Below are 17,560 nucleotides of genomic sequence, written 5' to 3' on the forward strand. Positions count from 1 at the left end.
CTTGGGAGCCTATGTGCAGTCCTTCAGCTGGACAGTAAAGCACTCTGCTGACTTAAGATTTAAACTTAACTATGCTATGTCAAAGGCATGCCCCTTTTTTTCCTCTACAGTATTCAACAGGACAAGGGAAGGCAACAGCAAGGTAAAACAACCCTTCCTGGCAGCTTCAGTTTTAAGTCTGTCATGATCCCAAAGCCTCTGACAAAGCAATAGGGGTACCAACAGGTTTTGCTATACTTTGTGTTTTCAGGTATTTCATTTTACTTCAGAATAAAACTATTCAGAACTAAGCAAGCTAAGTATTCTTAAAGTTAAGGAAAGTTTGAGGAGAGTTTCAAGTTCAGATTTTAATAATTTCATTGGAATATAAGACTTTGCTTTTTGTGTACTATCTTAAGTGGACTTGAGTCTAGTAGAAAATACTAGTGCTTATAGGAATTCTGAATGGTAGTAAGCTTCTAGATGCCAAACAAGAACTAGTTTTCTGTTTTTAGTGGAAGAGATCTCAGTAACTATTAACAGCTTATTGTGGGACCCAGTGGTTGCAGTTAGTCAGGATAAAGCATGCTAGGAGACAGCTGGTAAGTTGAAAAGGGGAAGCAAAACAGTGTAAAGACCATGTCCCTGAACATTTCTGTCTCCTGTGCTTAACAAGGTTGAAATGCTAAGCATATCCCATGTCCTTCTGTGATGGAAAAGAGACTGCAACACAATTTTCCTTGGATTTTTTAGATGTTGAAATGGCTTGCTCACAGCTGCCAGGAGGGGTTGGGGCTCCATAAAAAAGTGCTAACAAAATGTAATGCAAAACTCCAGATCAAATCCTCACTTCTGCTCTATTTTGGACTCACAATTTATTTGATACTCTTGCAGTCATCCCTGTTTTCCAGCTGGAAAGCAACTTGTTCTTCTGACTACTTGGATTTTCAACCTAAATTTGTTATACTGTGCAGGTGTAGTCTGTAGTCCTTACCCACTGTTCATGTAGAATCCTTCAGTATAAGCTAGGTTACTCAAGTTTGTAATCCAAAGCAGTCCTGTCATCTTGAATGTTACTGACCGAAACATCACTGGTTTTCTTTCCTCCCCACCCGAAGTTATTTTTGTAAAAACTGAATGCAAAACATGAAATAGTATTGAAACCAAGAACAACTGTTCCAACACCTAAAACAGCTCTCTTATTTTTGGTATAAAATTTCTTTTGTCTCCAAGTGCTTTTAATATTGTGATAAATTCTGGATTCTGGAGCAAACAGATGTGGACAACAAGTCCTGGTGTCTTGTCTCCTCCTGACAAGTTCCTTTGATGCTTCAGGATTTCCTGTGGTAATAGAGAATCTGCAGCCATTTTCATACCATGTCTGTCTCACACCCAGCTCCCCTCAGACTGAGAATCTTGGACAGCATTACTTGGCTACCAGGGTGCCACCACTGCCCTGACTTTTGAATATTCGGCCTTCAAGCTCCTGCCACCTGCCTGCTTTACAGAGGCTGCAGGTTTTGCTCTAGTAGCTCTGGCCCTCACACAAACCCCTCTACCACATCCAGTGCCCCCAAAGGGAACTGCTGAAACATCCAGCTGCAGACATCCTATGAGCACTGCTCATCAATGCATTGCAGGATGAGACACCAAGGGACCTGAACTTAAATTCTCCAAGGCCCAGACATTCTCCCCTCCCCACTGAGTTCTAAGGCAAAAAAGGGTCAGTGAGCTGCACTGCATTTTAATTGCACCAATACAGTTAAATATTAAATGGACAAAGCAACTCTACATAGCAAATGGAAAACAAGCATTTAGTGAAGCTGTAAGACTTAAGAGACTGTTAAGGTCTAGCCCAGTTGTCTATACATGACTATCATCCCACTTTAGTTTTTGGTGTTAAAATTTTAACTCGAAAACAAAACATTTTCAGGTTCATAGAGAATGAGCAAGTTATTGAGAAACAAACCTGCCTCTCTGCTAAGCCAACACTGACTGGGGGGGGAGCCAGGACAGGACAGCCTAGGCTTTTTCATACCATCACACCATCTACTAGAATGGGTAAAGATGAGAAACACTTTTCTGAATGGACTTGATTTTCCCCACATTCACCCCCCAAAGGGGCATCTGCTGAGATCCTGCCAGGACAATTATTCAAAGGGAGTTAACACTACCAGGTTAGACACTGATGAGCTGGGGAAAGAGTTCCTTGGCAAAGCTATCCTCCCACGCGTGGTCAGTGCCAAGCGGAGATGATGTATCACTGAAGGGTGACAGGGATCCTTCATACCCAGAGTCACTACAGCCATCCAACAGGTAGCTTGAGGCTTCAAGGCTATGACAAGAACAAAGCAGATGAGAAATGCCCAGTTCAGGCATGAAGCTGTCTACAGGTTCCTTCTTCACAGACACTGGGATCTCAGGGATAGCCTTGCCATCAGATGAAGAGAGATTTTCTTCCTCAATTTTCACTAGCATATTGGTTTGGTTGCCCATTTCAACAGGAATCTCCACTACTAGGGGTTTTGTATACACGTGATCAAACCTTATGAGTTCATTAATGGCTTCCAGCTTAGCTGATGGGGACCCCAAAGAGGGAGACAGGGTGGTTGGTATGGAATTTGTTTCTCCAGAGATCTCTTCCTCCAGCTTCTCCAGGCACGTTGACTCTGAATCAGCATATTTGAGAAGCATCTCTGGGTCCAGACTGTCCAGAAAGCCCAATAGGAGATCAGACTGCAAAATGAAAGACAATTTTAGAAAAAGTTTATTACTGTTGCAGCAAAACGCTTGATGTGGCATCTATTAACCCCCCATGTGGAAGTTGAAACAGACTGATGCAATCACAGCTATTTTACCACAAACATCATCAAACACAGGGTTAAGGCAGTTATGTATCTTGCAGAAATTCACAGAATCTGCCAGGTTGGTAGGGACCACAGTAGGTCACATCTGGTCCAATTCCCCTGCTCAAGCAGAGTCATGGTAGAGCACATGGCACAGGATTGCAACAGATGGTTCTTGACAGTGAAGGAGACTCCACAACCCTTCCGGGCAATCTGTTCCGGGGCACAGTCATTCTTTGCCCACAGCTTTTTCTGCAATGGTACTGGCAATCCCCAAAGAATTATACACATATTTGAGATTCACAGCCATCATTAAAAGCTCCTTGAGATCTTGTACCCATCGGGGACAAACAGCACAGTGCCTGCTGGCTACACAGAGCACAGACCAGAACACAACCAAAGCTGCGGGGGCTCAGTTTTTTCATGTCAGTGTTGCTGAACGCCTGTATTTACTGGATACAGCCTAACACAGCTGTTCTGAGCCACACTTGTATGGCACTCCAAGACTTGGAAAACAAACCAACTATGAACAAAGATAATAAAATGATTTAACATCAGAAAGTTGTAACACTAGTCTTAAATCTACAGCCGTTCCAAATTTCATGGACAGTTTGTACAGGACTGGATGCTCACCTCAGAGTCTGAAGAGTCACTGCCATCAGAATCCATGTGGAAACTATCAGAAATGGTGACTGCTGGGCCTGCACCTGCTGCAGAGGAACACGTAGTCTGAGTGCTGCGGACTCAGCGGACCCGGTCACCAATCTAATTTCATCCACCTGAGATTCCTTGACAACCTGTACCAAGACAAAATCTCAGTCACTTCAAATGTTCTAGCAGGCAGTACAGTACATAATCTTGAAGACTGTAATTTTTCTGCAAAGGCTTACAACACAAAATTCTCTATTTGCTTGTTCTGTAGGAACCTGAAGGTAAGAGTTTCCTAAGTCAGCTGAAGCTTCCCTAAACTCACATATTTGTTTTGTTTGGCACTTTGAAAACCTAACCCTCTCCACCACATCCGACACATACCTACATGACTGTAACAGTTCCAGCTTCACTTCTGCGACAGAAGTTGGAAAACCAGACAAAACTGTCTTAAAACAGCCTGGAACTAGTCAGCTTTCTACCTCCCACATTACCAGTGCCACCCATTTCGACTCGGCACCTATTGAGTTTCAGGAGAACCTCCATATGGAGGACAAAGATATTTCCAAACCTATCCCTGCCCACAGCAGCGAGGCTGTCCCGGGAGCGGGGCAGCTCTGCCCAAGGCGGGGGCGGACAGGCCAGCAGCGCGGCTCACCTGGAACTCCCCACCCTCCTCCTCCGTCTTCAGAGCGTCTAAACCCAGGCGGCAGCGGAGCTCCTGGTTCTCCCGAGCGAGGTTACACGTCCTTTCCCGCAAGAGCTGGTTTTCCCGCAGCAGCTTCTGGTTCTGCAAAGAGCCGTGAGGCAGGGAGGCTCCATTTTTCCCTCTTCTCCAGCCCCTTTATCTCTCCCAGCCCCTTACCTCCTCCTCCAGCTCCACCACCTGCTGCTCCAGCTCTGTCATCCGCGCCTTCTTCCTGTCGCGGGCACTCTGAGCTGCCACGCGGTTTTTCAGCTTCCTGCGGGGCAGAGCGGCCGTCAGCGGGAGATCTGGTACCCATCAAGTACAGCCGCAGCCGTCCCACCGCTACCCCCCGCTCACCTGCGCAGCGCCTTCTCCTCCGGGCTCAGATGCGTGAGACGCTGTCGCTTGCGGGCCGGCTGCGTGCTCTCCATCCCCGGAAGACCGGAGTCGGCTCCTGCCGGCAGAACAACAGACAGATGCCGGGCAGCCGCGGGGCCGGGAGCCTCGGCCGCTTTGCTAGGGATGAGGAGCAGCCGCGGGGCCGCGGCACCGGGCAGCGCTGCCATGGCGGCACGGGAGGACGGCAGACACGCCGCGCGGCGTCAGCGTCTGCGCTCCGCGCCGCCCCGCCCGCATTTCTACCATCGTGGCTCTCGCTCATTGGCTGCGAGGAGTGACGTCACGGCCGGGAGAGCCTGTGATTGGCCCTAGGCCGCGAGCAAGTGGAGAAGCGAATTGCATCAGACAAGGGGCTGCGTTCGGCGAGGCGCTGGCGAGGGGCGGGGCCTGCGGTGGGCGGGGGTTGAGGCGGGGGAAGTATGGAGGGCCGTGAGGGAGCGCCGTGGCTGCTCAGGCTGTGCCCGCCCGCCATGGCGATCGCCGAAGTTGACCAGTTCTCTGAGGAGGCAGTGAACCGGGCCTAGCGTGGCGATGCAGCTGAAGTCTCTCTCTGGTCTCCTTTCCGGAGCCAATCTGTTAAAAGTGGTCACAAGCATAATCATGGGGAACACAAGTGTCACGAATGGAGCTGTAGCAGATGCCATAAGAATGGGCTAAGGAGTCTTAAAAAGCAGCGAGGTTAGTGATTGATGAGTGGAAGTTGCAGAAATCCCTCAGGGGTGTTCGTGAGGAGCAGCAGTGCTGTGTGGGGAGCGAAGTGAGCTCTGCTGTGGTGTCTGACTGAAGGAAATCACTGCCGCGATGGCTTAGTGTCAGATCTGATAGATCTAGGGTTCAGGCAGAAGTTTTGTAGGTATAAAGCCTAGAAATACCCTGCCCATGGGAATACAGGTGTTCAGCAACCTGCCGACAGCAAGGCACAGCCATGCAGGGCATCGAGGGTGTTTTGAAAGGTCGACAGCTCAGTGCCTGAAGCTTTCCAAGTTTCCACTTGTGACAGTTTTGCCAACAACCTGAATAGTTATGAAATGTCGAGACTTTGGCTGCTCACAATTATTTCTGAAAGCCATTTGTACATTGATTTTAAATTACTTGAGATGTTGAGCACTAAAGGAAAACATGAGCTTTAGAAGATCAAAGACACTGGTGTGCTGGTTTGGCATTATTCCAGCACTGGAGTTCTGCCAGGCTTTCATGATACAGAGAACAAACTGCATTTATAAGCTTGTGTTTGTTCTTTTCTTACGCACTGCAGCATGACATTGAGCTAAGGGTGAAAGTTCATCTTTCTACTTTGACACCTCTGTGAAAAATATGGCAATTTTTCGATAAGCCCTTTAATTGGAGTGCAAAAATTTGTTTGTTCTGGTCCTGCTAAGCCCCTTAGATGCTGGCCATTGAAAACTGCTTCTCTTTTGTGTGTCTCTTCTGGATTTGGACTCATGTTTCTTCTGTAATTCTAGTTCCCAATTTAAAGTGTTACTGTTTCCTACCAAAATGCAGATTGAGTATTAATAACTGCTTCAGATTTCAGACATCCATTTCAAGATGCCCTTATTTGAAAGTGTTGAACAGGGTCAACAGGGCTGCCTCACATTGCTGATTTGGGACATTTACAGCTATACTGGGGAGATCTGATTTATCATGATATGCTTTATCATAAAGATATCCATATGTCTGGGTATTATGATTGAAGAAAAATCCTAACCTTCTGTCTGCAGGTGATTTAATATTCCTATTTAATTTTATGTGGAGCCAGAGACCACGTAAAGCACACTTCCTTTTGCAACAAACACTTGTGATCATGAATAAACCACAGAAGTGCAGGGATGTATGTGCTAGTAGTGGTGCCTGAGCTGCTTCACAGTGATGTGTAACCAACAAAAGTGGAAGCTGCCCTTGCTACTGGTGGTGTCCATTGTTACTGAATATAATAACAGCATCCATTAGCATGTCTAGTGTTGGCAGTACTATATAGCAAAAGAAGGGCATGACACCCTGCATTCTAGTTTTGTTGAATAGTTTTAGTAGTACTAAGACTAGCTTTGGTGCAGTTGCTAGAATATATTTAGGCTCACAAATATTATGTTACTATCATTAGGATATATAAAGTGTTTTATTAAATGTATGATTGCATCACTGGGTGAAAGAGTGCCTAAGAAAAGGTCCATAAAGCTGGTCTTACACTGTGACACCCTTTCAGAGAGTTTTAACAAAAAGGTTTCAAGTTTAATTATGATTTCCACTTTTTTTTTTTTTTTTCCCTTCACTGTTTACACATTCTGGTCTTTGTATTTTTCTTTTTTCAGTCATTGGATTTAATCCTGTGATCCATGTGACTCAAGAATGCTTCTCACCCTGCCTTCACCCCACTGGGGGGTTCAGCACTACCACCAAGGATGTGCCAATGAGGATACTGTTGGCTGTCCTGCCAAAAACCACATTAGTTCCTGCTAAAATAGCTTTATGTTTTATGTTCCAGGTGGCCAACCCACCAGAGGAAATAATTTTGTTTAACAAAGGTGGAGAGGCTTTGCCCTTGTGTAATCTCAGATACAGAGAAAGAAATGTGTGTTGAATGTTATCTACACATGAAAAAAGGGGGAATAGAGGAGGAAAGTAAAATGGAAGAGGGGGGCGTAGAGAAAAGATTAACTGACAATCATAATCTGAGAAAGAGCTTGCTTGCCAAATGTGTGTCTGAAAATACTTGGATGGTGGCCCAGGCCCCCAAGTTCTTGACAACAGCTGGAGTGTTCCCATACCTGTATCAATAGCTGATTAAATGAGAAGTGAACCTGTTTTGCAGCCCAAAACAAGGTTATTCAAAACCTGTAAACTAATTTTATTTATTCTTAAATTTTGTCATTTCACATTGGGATTCAAGAGTGCATCTTTCAAAGTTTTAGTGCTCACAGTCTCAGGGAATATACAGAATCTGTATTCTCTGGCTACTGCAAGGACCTGCCACCTTGCCTGCATGCTGTCCAAAGTCACATTGGCTTTCCCTTCTCTTAGCACTGCCACAAGCAAGCCCTTAAGAAAGGTGGTTTTCACTCAGCTCTCATCCCTTCTCCATTAATACTTAATAAATTATTGTGACTCTGCTTCATTGGCTTCTGGGATTGTTCCCAAGGTACCACCAGAAAAGCATGGAAAAGATACAGTGAGTTCAACTTTAAACTATGACTCTCATAACATATTGTACCTTGCATTCCAGTTCCTTGTCCTCATGTCCTCATGTTCCACCCACATGTTACTGGTACTTCCAACTACCCAGAATTTCAAGGAACAGTGGGGTAGATCTGCCTGAATTCCATCTTAGATCTTGGCTGTGGGCCAAAGGCATAGGATGGAGAAACTGACTTTTGTCATCTTTATGGTTCAGTCCTCTCACCTGATAGCTGATTTGTGGTGAGAGAGAAATCCCATCACACCTGTACCTCAAGTGACTCCTGTTACAACTCTTCTAATATTTTCAGGCCTCCTTGCTGGAGCTCTGTCTGTATTTTTCTCATAGCAGTGTCCCAGCCAGTGCAGGCAGCATCAGTTGACTCAGGCAGCCCATATCTTGTGACAGAGCTCACATGCCCCTGTTGTAGGGTTATCTGCCTCCCCATGCCAATAGAGTTTGTTCTCCCACCACCATAGTCAATGAAGTCTTGCTTCTGATTCACAAAAGAAGTCTGATTAACTCAGGCAATGCTATCAGTGTTTCTGGAACAAAGATACTCTGCAAATTGACTGGAGATTAGGCCTTTTATAAGGTTTTTTCTCCTGGAAAAGAGGGTCTCTCTTCACTGCTACAGGAGTTCCTAGCAGCCATAGGTACTGAGGCTCACCTCAGAGATTCTTTGGACAGTTCAGTTCCACTGCCCACATTCAAAGAGGTTGTGTCCTATTCCAGGTTTAATGGTAGCTTAGCAGCAATAAATTTCAATGCAGTACCTCATAAAAAAAGGGAGATGGGAAGCACACTGCCCAAAGGCCAGGTGTAGATGCAAATATAGCAACTGATTAACTTAACTTTTTAGAAAATAAGAACCTCCAGTGTGGCCTTCTTCTGTAGCAACCTCTTTGCTTCACAGATTGATTGGCAACAAAATCGTCTCACATTTCACAGCTTCTAACATTTTGTGTGTGTTATTCCTTTTTCTATTGTTAGGGAATACAAGAGGGCAGATTTTTCTTAAAACAGTCTAATGATATACTGATAAAATTATATACTGTCCTTTTTTTGAGTGATAACAGTAAATTTGAGTCAAGCAAACTCTCTAAAAGAGATCTCAGAATCTTCCTTGCATCTCCATAGTGTTGTTTTTTCCCCAGAATTTCACTTGCATTGTAATTCCAATTTGCTTAATTTTTAGAGTCCTCTAAATCTCAAGAATTCACTAGTCTCAGGCAAGACCAGAAATTAATAAATGTATATAATTTTGTCACTGTTACAATTTTTTGCCAATTTACAAATTTTTCCAGAAAACTGATGTACTTATTAAACAGCAGAGGTCCTAGTGTAGAGACAGCTTCCTAATCCCCCTCACATTGTCAAGGAATGCTGGTATAAAGGGAAAATCTATCTGCTTACAAGGCCATGGCAGTATTTTGAGATAAAGATCTCTTGATTTGATTCTTTCTGTCAGAGAAGAAAATTTCTCTTGCACATTCAGAGCTTGGAGCAAATCACTGATGGGAATTTAAAAGAAGACAAGATATCCATGATACAGTAAACAGAAAGGCTGGCAACCGTGTGCTACCAGTTCTGGAAGAGTGAAATGTTACCGCAAAACTCTGCAAACATTAGTCATGTAAACAGATCTTAATACAGAGCCGCCAGATGCCCTTGGGAAGGTTTATGCCATCTGCCAGTCCCTGAGAGACTCCAGCTGGGAATCAAAGAGCATTGGTCACTTAGCCAGGAAAGTGGGCTCAGGTCAGATAATCTGTTTGGTGGGCACCCTGATCTCTGTGGAATCCCACAGGTCAAGAGGAGCTTGTAGTCATTTGGGCTTTGCTTTTGTTTTGGCTTCTGCTTCCAACCAACTTGGCCCATCCTCTTCCCACACCATTCCTCTATTGCTTTGTCAATTCTACTTCCATTTCATGGATTCCCTTTCTCTTTAAAAGGTCCAGCTTTTGGCACCTCTGGTGCTTTGCTGTGGTTTGTCTAATTGTAGTACCTATTTCCATGTGTAGTCCTACTTTAGTCCTACTTCAGCTCTTTGGCTTTTCTCTTTCTAGCTTGGTCCCAAGCACAGTGTTCCCCTGCAGGGCTCTCTCCTCCTGCTGGCAGGAAAATGTGGATTAGACAGTTGTGCAGAGTACGCAGGATTTGGAGGTTCTGGGAGATGCCACAGAAGTTGTGCACGGGGAGGTGTTGTGCTCACTGTGTACACCAATGCACGATGACACATTAGAGGTGGTAGTCACAAGCTAAAGAAAAAAAGTAAAGGTCCTATGCTTACTTGAGGTGATGCAGCAAGGGCATTGTTTGGGGTTATGCTGCAGGATGTGCTGGAAGCACTATAGGAGAGACTGAACTTGCTGCTGTGCTGTCCCAGGGAACAGACAATGCTGTTCTGGGTTTTGTTTCAGTGTCTTACATGTTGAGCAAGCTCTCTGAGGAAAACACTTCACTTGAAATATCACATACTTAAAAGCTCCTGTTCCAGTAAGTTTTTCTGTTTGTACATCCTGGTTCAGAACTGGAACCTCTTCTTGGAAAATACCCAGGGAGGTAAACAACCATGCCTAGGAAAACTTGATGGCTACTTCCTGTTGGCAGAAGCCAGCTCTTCTTTGGAGGAGTGCCAGCATTTGAAAGGGAAACCTTTTTCTTATTTCTTAGACCTTCCCTAGGCTTTGAAATTATTTTAGAAGTCCAGAGCCCCTGAGAATCTTGGAAGCTTTCTTGTTTCTTGTTCTTTGAATTTATTTCCTTTTATTCTTCCATTTGGTGCCCTTTTGTATGCAGAACCTTGTCTCTAGCTGTCATGTGACCCCATATGAGAAGAGGAAATTATCAGGAAATGTCAAGTTAGGAATAAATTCTGTGTCAGCATAGGCTCAGCAGGACCAAAATATGGGCAGTATTGTCAGAATCATCCATCTCCTGCCTCCTACATTTTTGATTTGCTGACTCCTCAGAGGGCACAGGATAGCAGTTAGTGTTCAGAGAGGGACAGGTCTATTATGGTTTGTCTCTGGAAGCTTCACTGATTTGCTCTGTTAGCACTGACTTTAATGATAACTCTAATGTAAACAGGCAGCTCAAGTGTAAACAACAGCTAAAGCCCTTAATCTACTAATTAAATAGATACTATACTAGTAGCTGAATGTGGAAAATTAGTGTTTTAAGGTGATGAATTAAAAGTGCCAGTCAGATCTTTTAACTTAGGTGAGTCTTTAATATAATAGATAACCCAAGACGAAGTAGAGTAAATAGTTGCTTAACTCACCATCACATGAATGAATCCATTGCTAATGTAGGAATTCCTTCATTTTAGCCAGTAACATCTTAAGAGTGTTTTCTGCTTTTAGTGCTCAGAAGCAGTGAAATCTATTTTTTGGCTTTAGCATAGAGTTCTTCATATTGCAATTAGTATTAAGAGCTGATACATCATACACTTTAACCATGTGCTTCAAAATTATTCTGCAATGTTTATATATTGTTCATTTTATATTATTGCTTGAAGTCAGGCTTCTTGAACAGCAACTTGTACCCTCTGTTTACTCCAGAAACACGAATAACAATGTTGAATTAAATACAGAAGTGTCAATATCTAGGTTGTACATAAATATGACTCTGTGAAATATGTGGGGTGTGTTATGTGTTATTTTCATTGGCTGCTTCTTCAATATTATGAAAGAGGAAACTGCTAAGCATTGACACACGAAATTAAAAGTAGTTTGGGGTTTAGCGCAACTGTAACTGAAAGTGAGTAGATGTGATACACAGCAACCTCAGGAACACAGGAAGACATTGGTATGGATGCATTTGAGGGTCTTTCTTGCAGAATGGATACTGAGAATCTTGGAAAATGTGGCTCCAAATTTTTTCCAAATCCATTCTGTTCCTGTCAGCCCTTGCAGAGATTTTAGGTGATCAAAAAGCATACAGAAATAATTTCTTAAGTTTTTTTCTTAGAATTCTTTTTTCTTCCTTTGCTAACATGATCTCCCATGCCTGCCTGGTGAGGACCTGGAAGGAAAACATCAAGAATGGCTGTACTGTCTTGCAACTCTTATTTGAGCTTGTACTGTGTGTTGGGCAATAGTTTGCAAAAAGAAAGGGCTGAATTTATCTCAGTAAGGGTATTTTCAGTACAATCTACATCATTCAGTTTTGCAGAACTGATTCATTATTATTTTTTCCCTAAATTAGACAATTACATGTCCAGAGAGGTGAAGGATTCCCCAGTCACCATGTTTCCCCTTCTTACAGATTTAAAAGGCTATGTGCTGTTTAAAACATTGGAAACCTTAACTATTCAAACATTAACTAAAAATTTTGTTCACAAAAAAATGCTATAATTAAAGTTGTTGTGGCTAGTCAGTTGATTCATTTGCATTGCTTCAATGCTGATTTACTTGGATGAATTCTGTTTTCAAACCTTAAATAACAAGAGGCAAAGCCACTTTGCACGACATTTTTTTCTTGGTACAAATATCCACTGACTTTTCTTTTTGGTCTTTGGTTTTAATTAAGCTGACAAGCTACAACGGTTTATACTTTAATTTAGAATAATTGATGGTAATGATGAAAGTATCACTTTCATAAATACAGAAAAAAATGTTGTCCATTACAATGGGCTTTCTGTTCCAGGCTGCATCGGTAAAGTTTGCCTGCAGATGCAAGATGAAGATGAAGAAGATGAAGATGCAAGGCTGTGGGAGGTACTTTTAACCCGTATGCTGTGTCAGACGCCTCCAGCCCCACGCGTGGCTCCGCAGACGCCCCGGGCCCGTCCCGCAGCCCCGGGCGCGGCGGCCCTCGGGGGACACCTGGTGGTGGTCGTGCCGCAGTGCAGCCGGGACTCCCCGGCCAGCCCCCGGAGCCCCTTGGAGCGGCGTCAGGAGCTGCTGCTGCTCCTGCAGAACGGGAGCTCGGCAAGCACTCGGGTGTGTCTGAGGAAAGCTTTAAGTCAGCCCTAAAACTCCGTGCTGTGCAATTCTGTCTCACAGAAAAAGGGCAGGCATGTACATGTCCTTGAATTTACTGGGAAAAGGACAGCACTTGTTCCTTCTGCTTATTAAGAGGTACACCAATAACATTTACTTATGAAATAAGCTCTGCAGAGCACGGTGTTAAAACACGTAGGCAATGTGGGCAATAGTCCGAGTTATCAGTTTCTGAAAACATCTGGACAGGCAGATGTGGGTGTGTGAATAAGACAATCAGGCCTCTTTATCCTTCCTATGGACAGCTGGTCTGCTCTGAGATTGTTCTGGGCTTTTTCTATAATATTCATCACAGTATTATGTAGCTACTTCACTAACTTTTTCTCTCAAGAGCAGAGGGAGGAGGGTTCTATAATATCCATTTCTTTGCAAGGGAAATGAGATGTAGGAAGTTCAGTGTTAAAAGCATCCTCTAGTATTGATTGTCTGCTTCTGAGATAGAATTATAGAATTGTTTATGTTGGAAAAGTTCTGTAAGACAATTGAGTCCAACCATTCCTCCAGCACTGCTAAACCACTAAATCATGTGCCCAAAGGTCACATCCACACATCTTTTAAATACCCCAGGGCGACGGTGACTCCGCCTCTATCCATGGCAGCCTGATCCAATGCTTGACAACTCTTTCCATGCAGAAATGTTCCCTAATATCCAATCTAAGCGTCCCCTGGTGAAACCTGAGGTTTTTTTCCTCTGGTTCTGTCACTTGTTACTTGAAAGAAGAGACTGAGTGCCTAGAGAATGCTTTCTCAGACCATTTGGCATTGCACATAATTTAGTTATGCTCAAATCACAGCTCTCACTGTCCTCAGCTGTAGTTATAAGTGCTTGAGACTTCTGTATTCAGACCCTGGGCCTCAGTTTGTTATTCAGGGGGAAAAAAAAGAAAACATATCTGAAGTATTATGGCATAACTGAATTGTGAACTGTATACTGCCAGCTGGGCAGGATGCCAATTAGAAATATTGGATGCTTTAGTGATAGACAGTCCATTCTCTTCCTGCAAGTTCCTGCTTGGACTTCTGCCCAAGTCAAGGGAACTTGGTGACCTGAGACCTAATGCCTCATGTCACTCCTCAGTATTTGACTGTGAGGCTGCTCCAAGGCAATTTTGCTGCGTTTCTAGTCCAAGTGGAATGGATCAGATCTTCAGCAACTCTTATTTTAGGCATAGGATCTGTGCACTTGCTATACAGAGCCCCATTTATCCTTTTTCTGTAGGTAGTTTCCAGACAGCTTAAGCTGTTCATATGTTGATTGTGATGTAGGAGACCTATGTTAATTAAGCATCAGCCATTTGTCTCTTGGGTGAAGGAAAATCAAGTAGAAGTACTTTGCACTAAGGGATTAAAATGCTTCTATTTAGTACACTAGATGCCATGCCTTTCTGAAATTGTACTAGAACATACCTGTAATCAAAAATTTGCACCTGTTAACCACATCTACATCTGCATAGTGCACCACAGCGATATCCCTTCCAGCTCGCTTTGTAAACATGCAATAGTTTTGTGGCCTTTGATCCACTATACCATAGTCTTAGGTGGGTATTTTGTGGCTTAATGTAGGAGCCCAGAGTGTATGGTCCTGTGCTCTCTTCTTGACCCTTTGCCACTGAAGAAATCTTCCATGAATTGTTAAGCTAACATTGCTCACTGTGTCATGCTAAGGAAGACATTACCTTGTCTTCACTTGTAACAAAGTATATTTGGGAAAAGAGCTGGCCATTTGAAGACTAGGGTATTATTTCTTCTGCCAGTAAGTTAGGGCTGGGCTTTGTTTCCAAATATTGTGCTTCATAGCCAACAAGGGATCTTGGATCAGTTTGTCTCAATCCTCCTTGTCACTGAGTTATATTTTTAGGCTGTGTAACACCATCTATTAATGAGTTCCATGACTTAGCTGTACATACTTTTAATGGAAAAATGTGTAATTGGCTGACATCCAGTTCTTGTGCGAGACTGCAACAAACATCATTACCAACACATTTTTCCCTTATCATTGATGGAGGTTTTGTAGACTCGCACTTACAGCCAAGCAAAAAAGTCCAGGTAACCCAGTCCCCCCTGACCCAGTTTCAGGAGACTTGGATCAGGGGGCCGATCAGCCAGACCTGCCCTAGACACAAACGAGCCCGCCGGCTGCCAAGGGTTGGCACATCCGTCCGGCAGCTCAGCGGCGTCTCTGCGGAGGATGGGTGCCCATGGTACGTGTGTTGCCAGAGCTCTGCTCCGTCCCGGCTGTGCCACCGGCGGGGCTGCCCCGCGCAGCTCCCGCACGCGGGATCCGTGCCCAGCCTGCAGGGCATGGCCGGCGGCCGCGAGTCGCGGTAGTGCCGGGAAGCGGCCCGGCCGACCCGCTACGGCCCGCGGCTGGGCAAGGCGGGAGCCCCGGCACCGGCGGGCAGCAGCCCGATGGACGCGGGCCCGGCCGATTGCCACAGGTCGCCGGGGCTGCCCTTCGCGTCCCGGCCCTGCAGGCCCTGCCGCGTGGAAAGCCGATCCCGGCAGGGCCGTCCCGAGCGCGGCTCGCTCTCAGACCCTTGCGGGGCCGGGCCGAGCCGGGCCGCACCGCCGGCAGCCACGGGAAGGGAAGCGCTCGGTTCGGCCGAGCCCGGCGGGGCTGCGGGCGGTGTGTGCACGGCGGGAGGGACTGAGCGGGTCAGCGCGGCGCGGAGGGCGGGGATAACCCCGTGGTGGCCGTCACGTGGAGCAGATGAAAGGGAAGCGGCTTGGCAGGGCGGAGAGGAGCCGGGGCGAGGGAAGGGGAGCGCGGCAGCGAGGAGCGGGGCGCAGCGCGGCGGGAGGGCCGCTGCCATGGGACGCTGACCGGCCCGGGACCCCGGCCCCGGAGCTGGAGCCGCTCGGGAGAGATGCGCGGCGGCGGGGCGCCGCTTCCTCCCGCCGCGCGATGAGGGGCTGCGGGGCCGGCGCGGGGCTGCCCGTGCCGCCGCTGCCGCCGCCTCTGCTGCTGCTCGGGGTGCTGCTGGCCGCGGCGCCGGGCGCGGCGCTGGGCAAGGAGACGGCGTTTGTGGAGGTGGTGCTCTTCGAGTCCAGCCCCAGCGGCGACTACACCACCTACACCACGGGGCTGCAGGGCCGCTTCTCCCGCGCGGGGGCCACGCTGAGCGCCGAAGGCGAGATCGTGCAGGTGAGCGCGGCCGGGGGGCGCCGCCTGCCCCAAGATGGCTCCGCGGGCCCGGCACCTGCGGCACAAAGCGGGGCCGGGCCCGCCGCCCCACGTGCGCCGCGCGGCCCGGGGACGCGGTGACAGATGCGCGCCCGCGCACAAAGGCCCAGCGCCGGCCTCACCTCGCCGGGCCGCCCCGCTTTGACAGCCGGGCGCGGGCTCTGCGCGGCGGGAGCGGGCGGAGCCGAGGGCCGCCTCACACGAGCCGCGGGCTCCGCTCCGCTCGCCCCTCCGCCGGGCGCGGGGCCGGCGGGCGGGCGGAGGCGGGGCCGCGCCGGGCGGCCCCTGCCGGTCCCGGAGCTGCCGGCGGTGCGCGGCCGGAGCCGTGCCGGGCTCCTCCGTTTTAGGGGCGGCCGGGCCGCGGGGGGCCCCGGCCTGGAAGTGCCGCGGCAGTAATGGGGTGCTGCGCCCTCGGGCTGTGCCGGTGGTTGCCCGCTCCGCGCCCGGCGGCGCACGGAGCTGCACCCGGTACTGCTGCGCTCGGGGTCCCCAGGAGCTTCCACAGCGTCACACTTCGTACAGAGCTCTGCTTGACTTGCTCACCAGAGAAATGGTTCTTGTCTTTGAACGCAACTGTCCTTTACTCTTATTGAAACTCTTGAAGTGCTTATCTAATTCCTTTGTAGTCAGTTGTAATTGCTGACTTTATTTTTTCCCCCCTCTGGTTAAGTAGAGAAAAATTACTTGAATGGTGCTTTAGTAAGTTTGACTGTTAAGCAAGTACCAATAGTAATCATTATTTCTCTTTAACAGCTGTGGGGTTTGTTTGTGTTCCATATATGTCTGCATATGTACACATGCATATATGGAACACACGTAAATTTACATACAAAATTTAAAATAATCTAACTGGTAACAAGTACATTCTGAAAAAAAACTGTTAAAGCTCTACAAACACAATACTATCAAAATTACTTTTTTAAAGTAGAAAATACTAGTTATGAATGCTTCATATTTCAAAACAGTTTCAGCTGGGATGATTTCTTATAAAAGTTCTCTTGAAGGCAGAAGAGTTGTGAGGAAAAATTGCTGATGTAAGGTGATTTTTCAGAGAAAAGAGGGTGGACCAATTAAGTTATAATTATGACATTTAGAAGAGGTGGTGTTAATAGGGGCTGGAACTGACATGGACATTTTTTTAATCTTTTGGTGCTTTTTCATTTTGAGACTTAATAGTGTCTTTGGAGCCAGCAGGAGACTTCAAAGGTTCCTTTTGTGTCAGGTGTTAGTATTATGAACAGAACATAAGCCATTACTGAGGTCATACTTTCTTGGTGACTGTAAGTAAAAGTGGAGAAAAAATAAGCTGTTCTGTTAAGACTCAGATTTGCTCAACTGGAAACAACTGTATTAAATATACTTTTGCAGGCCTTATTGTATGTAACATCATCTGTCTGCTTCCTCTTCATGCCTGAATAGACAGCACCCCAAATAGAAAAGACTACAGCAAAAGCCACATGATGTGGCAAATCCTTTACAGTCATTTATCACTCAAAAAATTGATTTGCTTATTCATCTGGAGGCATGCTAGGTAATACATATCATGAACAGGTTTGTTGTTTTTTTTTTTGTTTCATGAGCTGTGTATGCTGCTCTTTTTTTTCAGAGGAGAGAACCTGGCAGATACTGTTCCAG

The 17,560-nt window shown here is 46.3% G+C and overlaps 2 protein-coding genes across 3 annotated transcripts in view; one reads left to right on the plus strand and one right to left on the minus strand.

Annotated features, from left to right (window-relative positions):
- Positions 1–2,383: 2,383 nt before the first annotated feature.
- On the minus strand, positions 2,384–4,781 carry XBP1 (X-box binding protein 1). The gene is made up of 5 exons (XM_005524342.2): positions 4,519–4,781; positions 4,339–4,435; positions 4,132–4,263; positions 3,459–3,622; positions 2,384–2,715 (listed from the first exon to the last, which is right to left on the minus strand). Exons 1-5 carry the CDS (start codon positions 4,725–4,727, stop codon positions 2,526–2,528), a joined length of 792 nt encoding a protein of 263 aa, XP_005524399.1. The 5' UTR covers positions 4,728–4,781; the 3' UTR covers positions 2,384–2,525.
- Positions 4,782–15,451: 10,670 nt separating this feature from the next.
- Positions 15,452–17,560, plus strand: part of ZNRF3 (zinc and ring finger 3) — a 66,140-nt gene continuing 64,031 nt past the window's right edge. The window contains exon 1 of one of the 2 annotated variants that reach the window (XM_005524343.3): positions 15,452–15,886. In XM_005524343.3, coding sequence (XP_005524400.2) covers positions 15,452–15,886 — 435 coding nt within the window. The remainder of the gene's footprint in view (positions 15,887–17,560) is intronic. The other variant, XM_014253835.2, reaches the window with a different exon arrangement.

The sequence above is a fragment of the Pseudopodoces humilis genome, chromosome 20 (assembly GCF_049639895.1).
Source record: "Pseudopodoces humilis isolate 2021_Gansu_Grassland_sample_001 chromosome 20, ASM4963989v1, whole genome shotgun sequence".
Taxonomy (NCBI): Eukaryota; Metazoa; Chordata; class Aves; order Passeriformes; family Paridae; genus Pseudopodoces; species Pseudopodoces humilis.

Bases quoted from the DNA above. Each gene is read 5' to 3' on its own strand.
- XBP1 (XM_005524342.2), bottom strand. From the start codon at position 4,727: ATGGCAGCGCTGCCCGGTGCCGCGGCCCCGCGGCTGCTCCTCATCCCT. The intron at 4,264-4,338 runs GTAAGGGGCTGG...GGCTCTTTGCAG, and splicing joins TGGTGGAGCTGGAGGAGGAG to AACCAGAAGCTGCTGCGGGA. The intron at 3,623-4,131 runs GTGAGCCGCGCT...GTCTTGGTACAG, and splicing joins AGGAGGGTGGGGAGTTCCAG to GTTGTCAAGGAATCTCAGGT.